At 33.7% G+C, this 12,974-nt stretch overlaps 1 protein-coding gene and 1 long non-coding RNA gene across 6 annotated transcripts in view; both read left to right on the forward strand.

The window, feature by feature from the left end:
- The first annotated feature begins 2,271 nt into the window (after window positions 1-2,271).
- On the forward strand, window positions 2,272-6,612 carry LOC134709969 (uncharacterized). Its single transcript, XR_010106079.1, has 3 exons — window positions 2,272-2,427; window positions 4,833-4,992; window positions 6,153-6,612. It is a non-coding gene; the product is annotated as an uncharacterized LOC134709969 (long non-coding RNA).
- A 4,503-nt stretch (window positions 6,613-11,115) lies between these two features.
- LOC134684480 (uncharacterized) overlaps window positions 11,116-12,974 on the forward strand; it is a 31,576-nt gene continuing 29,717 nt past the window's right edge. For 3 of the 5 annotated variants that reach the window (XM_063543769.1, XM_063543777.1, XM_063543800.1), the window contains exon 1: window positions 11,116-11,259. In XM_063543769.1, the coding sequence (XP_063399839.1) occupies window positions 11,254-11,259 (6 nt within the window). In that variant the 5' untranslated portion in view covers window positions 11,116-11,253. The remainder of the gene's footprint in view (window positions 11,260-12,974) is intronic. The other 2 variants (XM_063543785.1, XM_063543792.1) reach the window with 2 other exon arrangements.

Genomic DNA, 12,974 nt, shown 5'->3' on the forward strand with positions numbered 1-12,974 from the left:
AGGATTGAGCAAGAACGTATTGACTTCTATTTCACTATTCCACTAAACAGAAAGTAATGGTAAATACTCTATAGACTTTTATACTCTCATGAAAAAAAAGTTCCACAATATTATTTACTTACGAAAACATGTTTAACAAATTGAATAATGATCCCCAGTCAGTATAAGCTCTAGAAAGATTTCAAGTCTCAGGTACGAACCATTTGATTTGAGGAGGCAGTCTGAGATATATTTGAGAGAGAAAAAAATGACTGATTCTTGCCTTAAACAAAAATTTTGGCCGTATCTGGATTGAAAACAATAGTCTTGTCCACTTTTTTGCTATTAAAAAAACTAAAATTTCCAACAAAAATATTTAGCATGAAATGAACATGATGAATAAAAACGGGCGTATTTTTTTGTGGCCGGGGTTTGCATGTCTGACTGGAATGTCTGTTTTGCCGGACTTATATATATTGAATACTTTTTTCAAGACCAGACTGCATGCAACCTGCCTACTGGGTGTGACTTTTATGTCTCCATTTGTTGACCGTCATTCATAACTTCGTTGTCATTTCAGACACTTTCGTAGTCTTTGGTGGATTTGGAACCCCTCACTTCGGTTCCCTAAGTTATGTTGGGTGAAACATATCAATCAAACATTTTGATAAAAACTGCTTGTTTGTCTTTTTTAACTCGTGTCGGTCGTATTGTAAATTTCATCGAATTTCCATGTCTATTTTTTACTGACAAGTCCTACATCAAATATATCAGTACATAGCTTTGGATCAATACTATCATTTTATAATAGACAATTAATAGGGAGAATACAGCATAAAAAATGTCCAACCCTTACATTTTACAGCAACTATAAAATATGCATGCCCCAAGCCAGGAACCGTTTAAATAGTGCTTATATTACAGTTATTTTATGTTTTTTTTTTAGCCCAAAAAAGGTCCCAAAAAATTTCCGACTCGCTCCGCTCGGCAAAATTTAATATCTTCGCCCCCCTTTCAAAAATCCGGGATCCGCCCCTGATTTTTACCACATCAAATGCACAATGAGCAAACCCATATATCGCATTGCCCAGATCGCATAGTATAATAAAAAAATATTTAAAAAAAAACCAGAAGTAACAGAAATGTTGTTGTAAAATCATTTCAAACGAGATCACTTATATATAAATATATAAAAATATACATATATGCAGCAACAACTGAACAGCAACAAACACAGCAGTCAATGTGGCGAGATGAAATAATTTTGTAGGCACCTAGGACTTACATATTAAAATGTTTCCCAAATTAAATGAAGCATTGGGCCCTATAAAAAAAATCCTGTCAAAATAGGAAACACATTTTTAAAAGGGGGTTCCAAATCTGGAGATAGGGTTTCCAAATAGATTTCCCTTTTCAAATTTATGATGCATTTATTGTTAAAAAGGGGTCCAACCTTCGGACCCCTCCCCCTTCTTACGCCTAGGGGTGTACCTCACCTCCCTTTATCCAATCGTATTTTTAGAAAGTCAGGCTGATAAGTCAGGCTGATCATTTCACAAACATCAATTTGACAAATATAAATACTATAATCTATTTGATAAGGTTTGGCAAAGAAGTAATAATATGTATATCCAAAACAACCTGCGATTTTATACCTATTTTGACATTTACAGAAAGTTCTGTAACCAGAGGCGGATCCACCCATTGTTTTAAAAGAGGGTTCCAAACACAGGCACTTGTTATGGATAGTCGACCTTCGTATGGATAGAAACAAGTGCCTGTGTTTCCAAACACTCGGGATAAAAGGAAAAAGGGGGGTTCCAAACTCAGTCGCCTAAAGATTTCATAATTATAGCGAAAAAATGGGGGAAATAAAATATTTTAAGTAGTATTATATAGAATAATGCATTGAACGTCTAAAATAATTTGGTGTTCCCACCCTCGGAACCCCAGGGGTCCGCCACTGTGTAACGCGTATTCTGCTTTTTTAACTTACGTAATATGTTTTGAATTAGATATGCTACATTTTTCTCAGTTTTACAATATTCAATGTACTACTATACCTTGATCTACCTTCAATCCCATTGTGGTATTCAATCCAGAAGAAGTTTGAACTGTTGAACTGTTGAAATGTCAGTGCGAGTGCAAAAATAACGTTTGTAAACAATGAATGACGTCATGTGTAAATCCAATCACATAAACGTTTTACAATAGGCAATTGTATGTTCCATATTGACGCGCTTTTGTGATTACGATAATAACATCAACGGCAAAATTTGAGACAACAGTAGATCAGCCGCGTAGGATAGGATACAGAAATACAGCAGAGAAAATATCGGTTTACCAGCCACTTGCAGAAATTCTTAAAGTTACAGAAAGAGACGATTGTTACGACAAGTCAGAGATGGCGGACCCGCTTCGAATCATCTACGGATTGCTATTGTTTATGTATGTTTTACAATTCAAATGTATGTCTTCTTCCATCACAAGTTTTATTCCGTGAGCATCCTGTCAGATCATATATTTTGCCGGAATCAACATTCTGTATACTGTGTCAACAGAATACAGAATGTTGATTCTGTATTCTGTTGACACAACATTCTATATTCTGTTTACATTTATACAAAAACAATGTCTTTCCCTTCAATAATTTAGTTCAAATTTATGTGGTTCATAAGGGAACAGAACATTCGATTTACATATATATATATATATATTTGTTTATTAAAAAGATGCCGTATTATTGCCAACGACACAACAACAACAGCAACAACATATATTTTATTTGCCAATCATGGCACCCAAAATGAGCGGAATAATCACAACTCTCCACAACAGATCAGATGATCAGAAATTAACAAATATAGGTCACCATACGGCCATCAATAATGAGCAAAGCCATATCGCATAGTCAGCTAAAAAAAGGCACCAAAATGACAAATGTCAACGAATTCAAACAAGAAAACTAACGTTCTAATTCATGTACAAAAATGAACGAACAATGAATATGTAACACACCAACAAACAACAACCACTGAATTACAGGCTCCTGACTTCGGACAGGAACATATATATACAGAATGTGGTGAGGTGAAACATGCTAGGGTCTTCCCCCCTAAACCTGGAACAGAGTTGTAACAGTACTACATAACAACAAACTATAAAATTCAGTTGAACAAGGCTTATTTAACTTTAAATAACAGATGAATGCAAATAGAAATACATCTCAGTAACAAAAACATAATGGACGTTACCGTAACGGCGTTACTCAACAAAAAAAGTCACTAAATACAGATCTGAGAGTACTTGCAGTTACTGACAGCTAGTTCAAAGCCACTAACAACTAATAACAAAAATCATGCATCTAACTTCAAAGACTTAGTACATAGTTTTTTTATACTTCTGTTGATTATATTTAATCTTAGTTTTTTCCTTCTGTTAAAAAGAGATTAAGGTAGATCATAAGTAAATGTTTTTTGAGACAGAATTTTCTTGTAATTTGCCAAAATGAAGTATTTTATATATTTTTTTCAAAAATATAATAAAAAGTATGGGTCACCGTGCTATTTTTCAAGCTACGAGTGTTTGAAAATTGCCTTAATTTGGTTACTTTGTTCATGAAAAAACACATAAGAGTGCATAAAAAAATTTCTATAAGATAGAATTTTTAAATAAATTGTGAGAAGGTAGGTTTCATAGTATGTTTTAAGAAAATAAAAAGAAAACATGGTGTCACCGAACTTGTTTTCTTGCCACAAGTAAATATAAAAAATTTCCCTATTAGCCCAGTATAAATTTTGTACTTAAAGAGTTATTTCCCCTTAAATTGCTCAATTGAAAAAAAGGATTTTAAAAGCCAAAATGTTTGATATTTGTTAAAATATTATGAATAATACAATAAATTAACAAGTTTTCTTAATATCAAAAAACAGTCTAATCATTAAACTGCAAATCTGTTTTCAAATTTGCTGATTTTGGCAAATAACTGGACCGATTTTGTACTGTGATTGTACAATCCAAGATGGGGGTATACCATCAATCTACCTTAAATACCAGACGCAATGTTCAACAAATTTGTTTTAAGATGGAAAATTTGTGTTACATTCGTTTAATTTTAATAATACACACAAACTTAAGAGACAGAAAGACAAAGTTTGCCTCCAACGACAAGCAAGAATAAACCAAGAAACAGAAAACAGACAATTTTCCAATGTCCTATTTGGCTGGCTTTCATATTATTCCCATTGTTGTTATAAAGTAGACAGAAGCAATGAAGAATCGATAATAGTGTAGTGCTTGAATATGAAGAAAAGAGAATAACAGGCAAAATTAATAATAGAAAGTGAAAAATGATATAGAATATTACAGAATACAAAAGGCCACCGACGGCCTCTCAAAGAGTTGTTGCAATAGTTATTAACCTGCAGAGATCATGGCACTCTCTTTCTATACATGCTATATGAGGCATCCGATTAAAGGTGACCAATCTTACATTTGTTGAAAATTAAACATCCCGCACAATTTTACTACCAATGGTTTTACTGTTTTTACTGTATGATCCTATCACATAAACATTATCCGTTGTGATGACAGACTTGCACTTCTGGTGACATTTTCTTAGTGAGAATGTGTTCACATATGGAACATATCTTGTCCTTATGTCCCACGTAAGTGTCATCAATAACTCCTGAACCACTTTACAGAATTTTGAAAATCATCGATACAATCTTTATCTCATGATGTATTTTTTCAAAGGACAATTTACAAAGTGTTACGTCCATAATTAATACCATAACATGCATGTTGGGAAAAACAACTTTTTATAAATGATGCAGTATGATCTATTGTTATAGGTATCTAAAAATGGATCCAGAACACAAAGACTAAGTCTATGAGGAAAATAAAGTTTTAGATCAACGACTAAAAATTTTCAAGAACAGATAAAATATGAGATAGAGATTATGATAGAACTGGTATGAAAGGTGACAGTAGAACATTGAAATAATTTGAAAGGTAGGTTTATATATAGTTTTACACTCAATTATGATTTTTTTAAAGTAAGTATTTGCAGTTATTCCTATAATTTTATTTCAATATCATGAAATGTTGTAGTGTGTTCATATGACAACAAACCAACAACGAGCAAGTTCAAAAAAAATAAAGAGTAGAAATACAATTCTTCAACAATTGAAAGATATCATTAAAGTTAACAAAGAAGTCTACGGGAAGTACATATCCGTACTCACAAATTCTCATTTAACTGTTTCACAGATTGCATTGATATATTAATACATATGTGTTTTGTTGCCGATCCAAAGATGTCAGAGTGTTACAGCAGGACATAGTTGAACTTAGGAACCTAAAGGAAATATAAACAAAGATCTCCTTCTCTGTAACCGAATAACAGATTTAAAAGATAGTAATTTATTATAATGAGAATTTCCACTGGTACTAATAATGAAAAAATTCACAAAAAGAATACTTTTATTTAATTTTTAAACTATTGCATATGTATAAAATGATAAAAAGTTGTAGGATTGTCACTGATACAACTATCCACCAAATTTGAGACGATGCGATTGTGAACAATAATATACAACTGTGCAGACTTCAACAATGAGAAAACTCATACCGTATTGTCGGCTACAAAAGACCATGACATGAACAATATATGAAACAATTTAATTCAGAAAAATTAACGACCTAATATATAACAAAACAAATTAAAAATGTTAAAAGTGCAGCCCGTATTGAAAACATGGACATTTGCCATGAACCCAGACTTGGGACGCTAAAATTCTTCTCCAAATCGTATAAGATGAGGCCCTGAAGTCATACAAAATTTTCTCAGTGCCCGGAGAAAAAAAATCGTGGTCGAAAATTGAAATCCAGCATTTTGATTGGTTGATTTGTTGATTTTGGAGTTTGAGTAAATAACTGACTCGAAAGTTTAATGACTTCAAGGCCAGTTTTCAAGTAGGTAAATCAAACATTGTTCCATTTTTTTTTTCATTTTTCTCCCTGTATAATATAAACCTTGTATAATTAACGTTATACCACCTTTAGCAATGCATGTACACTGATTCACATTATGTCATGGTTGACCTATGTTTCATCTTATTATTGGACTTTAACAAAATGATAAATGTTATAATCAACTTTTTCCTTTCCAGAAACAAGTTGGCAAAGATATATATCACCTGCATAGGAAGAGCAATGGAAAATAACATTGAAGCAGAATTATGAAACAGTTATTTTAAAAAAAACATTAAATTGAGAGAGAGAAAAACTCATTTTTTTACTTTTTAATGCTGTTCATTCTTAAGATTACTGTTTATTGTATTTCGATGGAAGTTATTGCAGTTGATAAGAAGATAGAACAAAAATTTGAGTTCTTCAGCTTGTTTTATGCAGTCAATAAAAATTAATTTTGAAAAGCAAACCATATATGTTCAAAAATCAAAAAGGTTAATTATGTACCAAATGACCTCCGTCAGACATTAATCAGTCTGTTGGAAATCTTTCTTTAAATTTTTATGCTTATTTTACAAAATGTACCTTTGTTTGTATGTCTGTAAGATTCAAATCAATCAGAGATTTCTGAGGAACTACAAACCAAGAGTTTCTGAAAGTCATCAGTTCTCAAGTGAACATGCTATACTGAGTAATGTAGTTCTTACCCTTTCAACTCCCCGTTAACGGGATGCCTAAATATTGTAACACCAAATTTCATATATTCTTTTCGTAAAATACGCTCTGCAGTTTTATAGGAAAGAGTACAAGAGTTATGCATACATGTATTTAAGTTACTATTCACAATACACTCATTACAAGTGAATGAAATTGCAGCATGATTAATGTATACAAAAAAAAAGAAATCTGTCAATAAATGTATTTAACCATTAAAAATCTTACAATGAGCATATGATTGGAAATTTATTTATGAGAAGTAAGACTAAAAAGAGTGGTCGTATTCTGAATATTCGCTCAGCTCACAGTAAAAGGAGAAAAACATACACTGTTCAGTCTGAACATACCTGTTCATGTGGGGGGACATGTCTTATAGCAGATTCTCTCCTTGTGGTGAACTATCATGTTAAAAAGGAGCTCAGTGCATTATTGGTCTAGTTCTGTACAAAATATGTTTTTATATGTTGTGATGTTATGCTATTGTTTCAGAAAAAGGGAGAAGGTTTGGGCCCATTAAAACGTTTAATCCCGCTGCAAATGTTTGCACCTGTCCTAAGTCAGGAATCTGATGTACAGTAGTTGTCGTTTGTTTATGTAATATATACGTGTTTTTCGTTTCTCGTTTTGTTTATATAGATTAGACCGTTGGTTTTCCCGTTTGAATGGTTTTACACTAGTAATTTTGGGGCCCTTTATAGCTTGTTGTTCGGTGTGAGCCAAGGCTCCGTGTTGAAGGCCGTACTTAAACCTATAATGGTTTAATTTTTAAATTGTTATTTGGATGGAGAGTTGTCTCATTGGCACTCACACCACATCTTCCTATATCTAATTACATTGTATTTATATCTGAGTATCATGTCCTCTTCCTGCACTTAACTTGCCACTGGATCACATAACATCAATCCATCCACCCATCTTCTCAAAAGTAATATATCGAGTTCCAATGTTCAATATGTTCTGATTTGACCCAAGCAAGATATAAATACATGTAATATGGTATTGTCAAATAGAAGTATTGATAAGTATTAAAAACATAAACCTTGTAGACCACACAAGATGCAATTCTGACAATAAATATGGCATAAAGCCAGAATATTTAAAAAAGAAAGCTAAAGTAACTGTCGAAGAGCTGGATCTAAAGCTGAACCACTTCAGGACAACAAAAATCAGAGAAATAAAAAAAAACATAACGAAAACATTAACATGTCACAATATAGAAAATGAATGGAAATGGGGTAAGTGTCAAAGAGAACAATTAACCCACCCCAAATATACAAAACAACTAGGCATCACTATACAGATACAGTCTGATTTAAAGTGTTATAATGAAACAGTACTGAAGAAATTAGTAACGAAACACTACTTACGAAATCAGTACTGAATCATTACTGACGGAAACAGTACTGTCAACATCAGTACTGAAACAGTATTGACAAAATCAGTACTGTCAAATTCAGTACTGAAACAGTACTGACAAAATCAGTACTAAAACAGTACTGTCAAAATCAGTACTTACACAGTACTGACAAAATCAGTACTGAAACAGTACTGACAAAATCAGTACTAAAACAGTACTGACAAAATCAGTACTAAAACAGTACTGTCAAAATCAGTACTAAAACAGTACTGTCAAAATCAGTACTGAAACAGTACTGACAAAATCAGTACTGATTTCATTGAAAGTATAACATTATAAGTTTTCAGTCTTTCCTTACAGTACTGATATGCACGAGGGTAGAAATGTACCAAAAAAGTATGGGTAAATTATTGGTAGTGTAGTAAGGTCGTGCGACGAGCGTGCTATAATCGCAGTAGAAGCGTGGTAAGATCGTGTTGCAATCGCATACATCGTGGTATGGTCGTAGTGAGAACGTGAAGAGCGTAGAAAGGTCTTGATAAGCGTAGTGAGGTCGCAGAATAAGCGTGGTGAGAACGTGGTATGATCGTAGCGGGATCGTTGTAGAAGCGTAATGAGGACGTAGTAGCATCGTGAAAGCAACGAAAATGTACATTTTCATGCCGCTCATACAGCGACCTCACCACGATCTGATTTTATTTTAGATCGTGGTGAGCGTAGTGCGATCGTGGTCTAGTGGGACTGGGGCTTAAAGTAATACCCCAGTCCCACTACGATCTGTGAAACAAATGCAAATTTTGATGATCGTGGTACGATCGTGTAGGTCGCAGTAAGGTCGTACCACGGTCGTGGTGAGGTCTTCAAGATCGCGAAGAGCGTGGCCAACTTTGATCATGTTCAAAACAATCGTGGTGCGGTCGTGGCGAAATAAGGTCGTAGTAGAAGCGTAGTGAGAGCGCACTAAGATCGTAGTAAGATCGCAAAGGTCGCTGTACAATCGTAGCGAGAGCGTAGCGAGAGCGTAGCGAAAGCGTAGCGAAAGCGTAGCGAAAGCGTAGCGAAAGCGTGATTCTATTCGGAGATGTTGCGCTACGATCTCACAGCGACGTTATCACGACCTTACTACGACCATCACGTTCTCACCGCGACCCAACTACGCTACCACTACGACTTTACCACGCTGTTCACGACCATAGTACGATTCTAGCACGCCCTTGCCGTCCTCATCACGCTCTTCTCACGACCTTATTACGTTCAAACTACGACCATCATTTTTATTGTCATTTTCACATAAAATATATAAAAAAAAAATCCCTAGATTTTGTTTGTCTGAATGTATTTATTCATTTGCTCTAACGGCTCAACCATGCTTCTTGTTTTTATATAGATTAGACCGTTGGTTTTTCCCGTTTAAATGGTTTAACATTAGTATTTTTTGGGGACCGTTTATAGCGTGCTGTTCGGTGTGAGCCAAGGCTCCGTATTGAAGGCCGTACCTTGGCCTATAATGGTTTACTTTTATAGATTTTTACGTTGATGGAGAGTTGTCTCATTGGCACTCATACCATATCTTCCTATATAAATTGACACATCTGTGTCATCTCTTCTATCGTTCACTAAAATATCGTCGACCAGCAATAGGTTGTAATTTAGGTTTGATTGGTCGTTCCGACATCTCTTGATATTATACTACTTATGTGTATAGTATCAGTTTAATTGAAGTCTGGAGCTGGCATGTCAGTTAACTGCTAGTAGTCTGTTGTTATTTATGTATCATTGTCATTTTGTTTATTTTCTTTAGTCACATCTTCTGACATCGGACTCGGACTTCTCTTGACCTGAATTTTAATGTGCGTATTGTTATGCATTTACTTTGTTTCATTGGCTAGATGTATAGGGGGAGGGTTGAGTTCTCACAAACATGTTTAACTCCAATATTTTTTGCGCCTGTCCCAAGTCAGGAGCCTCTGGCCTTTGTTAGTCTTTTGTTAGTACTATTTTAAATTTTAGTTTCTTGTGTACTATTTGGAGTTTAGTATGATGTTCATACTTTGCTCCCTCTGCCTCTGCCTCTACATCAACCCCTACCACCACGTCCACTTGTTCTAGTAGACTTTGGTGGCATGACTGTATTGTTTCCGAGAAATCTCCGTTTTAATCAGAAATAGAAGGAATGGAACTATATTGATATGAAACACGATCGCGGTATGAACGTAGTATAATCGTGGTAAGAACGTGCTATAATCGCAGTAAGATCGTGTTGCAATCGGAAAACTCGTGGTATGGTCGTAGTGAGAACGTGAAGAACAGAAAGATCTTTACAAGCGTAGTGAGGTCGCAGAATAAGCGCGGTGAGAACGTGGTTTAATCGTAGCGGGATCGTTGTAGAAGCGTAATTAGGACGTAGTAGCATCGTGAAAGCAACGAAAATTAACATGTTCATGCCGCTCATACCGCGACCTCACCACGATCTAATTTATTTTAGATCGCGGTGAGCGTGGTGCGATCGTGGTCTAGTGGGACTGGGGCTTAAACGCTATCAACAGTAGAAACATCAAAAGCACGTAATTTATCTAAAGCATGCACTGAAATTTTACACTCCAAAAATAGCTTATTGCACTATTTTCATATGTTTTATTACAAAATTTAATGATAAGCTCTTTCATACTAGTTTTAAAGGAACTAGTTCAAATCACTGAAATATTAGCTTCAGAACACTTACTAATGGCCGAGATGACGCGATATGTTAATGGGTTTTTTTTGTATATAAAAAAAAAATCTGACTCTATACAAAGCGCGCGGACTTGCTTTTAGCATTGCCACCTTTGACACAATTGTTTCAAAGCCCAATGTCAATGAATGAAAAGTCTATGTTTTAGAGTAATATCACGAATATAAACGTCATAAGCAAACATACTGTGGGCGAGAAAACAATCAAGACACATGTAATCTGTATATCTTTAAAAATAAAATAATAATCCGTTAATAATGTTACCGAAGTTATTTTAACTTTTGTTAAATACAAATAAGATTAAGAAGTTCTAATAAAACAATGTTAATTTTGTTGACTTACAATTTCGACACAAAAGTTCGGATTCAATATTTTGCTTGAAATGATTTATTTACAGTTGGTTTCAATTGCTATATTGCAACTTATATTACGTAATTTGACAAACCTTTTTGTGGAATATATTAATGTGTTTGCTGCTCAGTAACACCGCTTGAGAATGACGGTAAGTAAATTATTCATTAAATGATCATGTATTCAACTGGTTAAACTGTAGTTTGTATTTTTATAACATAACATTATAGACGAGTTCGTTGGTAGTATATTACTATAAGATGCTTTTAATGGGTATCGCTCGTAACATCATTGGTACTTCTTTTTCAATCATAACGCAAAGTGGATTTTTTATTCCTAGTAATTCGATTGTTAACGGTCTTAGTATATTTAGAATACTGAAATATTGTTTGTCTTTACATTTACTCTTTGTCATTTAGTAAGAAATGAATGCTTCTTTTTTGTAACTTCATTTAGGTGTAAAAGCGTTGACCGAAGTACAGTTTGTATGAAGCGCCATTCTAAAAATGTGCGCACGGTCAACGCTTTTACAACCCTATGAAGTTACAAAAAGAATAATTCAATACTTTTAATTACATTTATTAGATAGGGATTTGTATCAAGTTTTTATTAAATTTACATGTGCACTTCATTATTGGATCTCGTGTCGTCATGAATGATAAATTTTATTACGAATGCAGTTGATTAAGGAATAACGCGAGATTGCAGTTAGCCAATCAATATAATGAAATATACAATTCAATTCAATTCAATGTTGTATTAAAGTCTCATCTCTCAACAAGTACAATCAATCTTTATACAATAGTAACATTGTAAAATAGCACTAAATAAAATGAGAGCCATTCTATACAGAATTATAAGAGACTATTAAAATGCATAGATAATTATAAATATAATTTCTTTCGTTTGAACGAAGTGAATAAGAGTGAAATTATTTTCTCTTGTTTGTTCATGATGTATGTAGGTGTCGTGCTTATCGCACGGTCATTTTCCCCGCCAAAACGGGGGTTTTTGGTCATTCAGCACGACAGCGCCGAACCGTCAACACACATTTATTTATCTAAAGTTTAATTCTTAAGTAAGTTGGTAAATTTTAATTTATAAGTCCCCCCTTTTATCGTAATTATATGATTGATAGGACTGGAGTGTAGTTTTTATGCTTGGAAAATTAGAAATTATATTGTTGAAATGTTGTATTGTGTATACAAGTGATATGAATTGTTTCATATCTTTAATAAACTGAGCAGCGGCGTTGTCGTGTGGCTTTGCACTTTATTTATGAGTTTATTGTTTTCTTCATACTGTTTAGCAGTATGTCATTTAGATTTTCATCAATACGAAGAATTTGTGGTATATTGTATATGAGACCAATACGAAGTATTTGTGGTATATGGTATATGAGACCAATACGAAGTATTTGTGGTATATGGTATATGAGACGGCATTGAGTAGTAATTCTGTTTTTTGAATACAGAATGAAGTTTGTTACAAGAGAATACATAATATGAAATAAAATACTATGTACAATATATAAAATTTCTACGTCTTTTTAAAATTAAATGGCAGGTTTTGGCACACACACGAATCATATTTACATCTGAGAATAAAAACACTAACTTTTGATTATCATCTAAAGTATTAAAATTATCATTAAAAGTTTCAGCAACATGATATAAATGGTTTCTAAAATCGTCATAAAGAGGACATCTTAATAAATACATGTAAAAGAAATGAATTCGGGTTTGATAAGAGACATCTACAGCTCCGATATTGTGTGATTTCTAATCGCCTATTTTGACTGTCACCAGATCATTGGATTCAACATGAGTAGGACAATATTTGCTCTAAAAAGCGTCTTCTTTTGCC

Source organism: Mytilus trossulus, chromosome 1, assembly GCF_036588685.1.
Source record: "Mytilus trossulus isolate FHL-02 chromosome 1, PNRI_Mtr1.1.1.hap1, whole genome shotgun sequence".
In the NCBI taxonomy this organism is placed as follows: Eukaryota; Metazoa; Mollusca; class Bivalvia; order Mytilida; family Mytilidae; genus Mytilus; species Mytilus trossulus.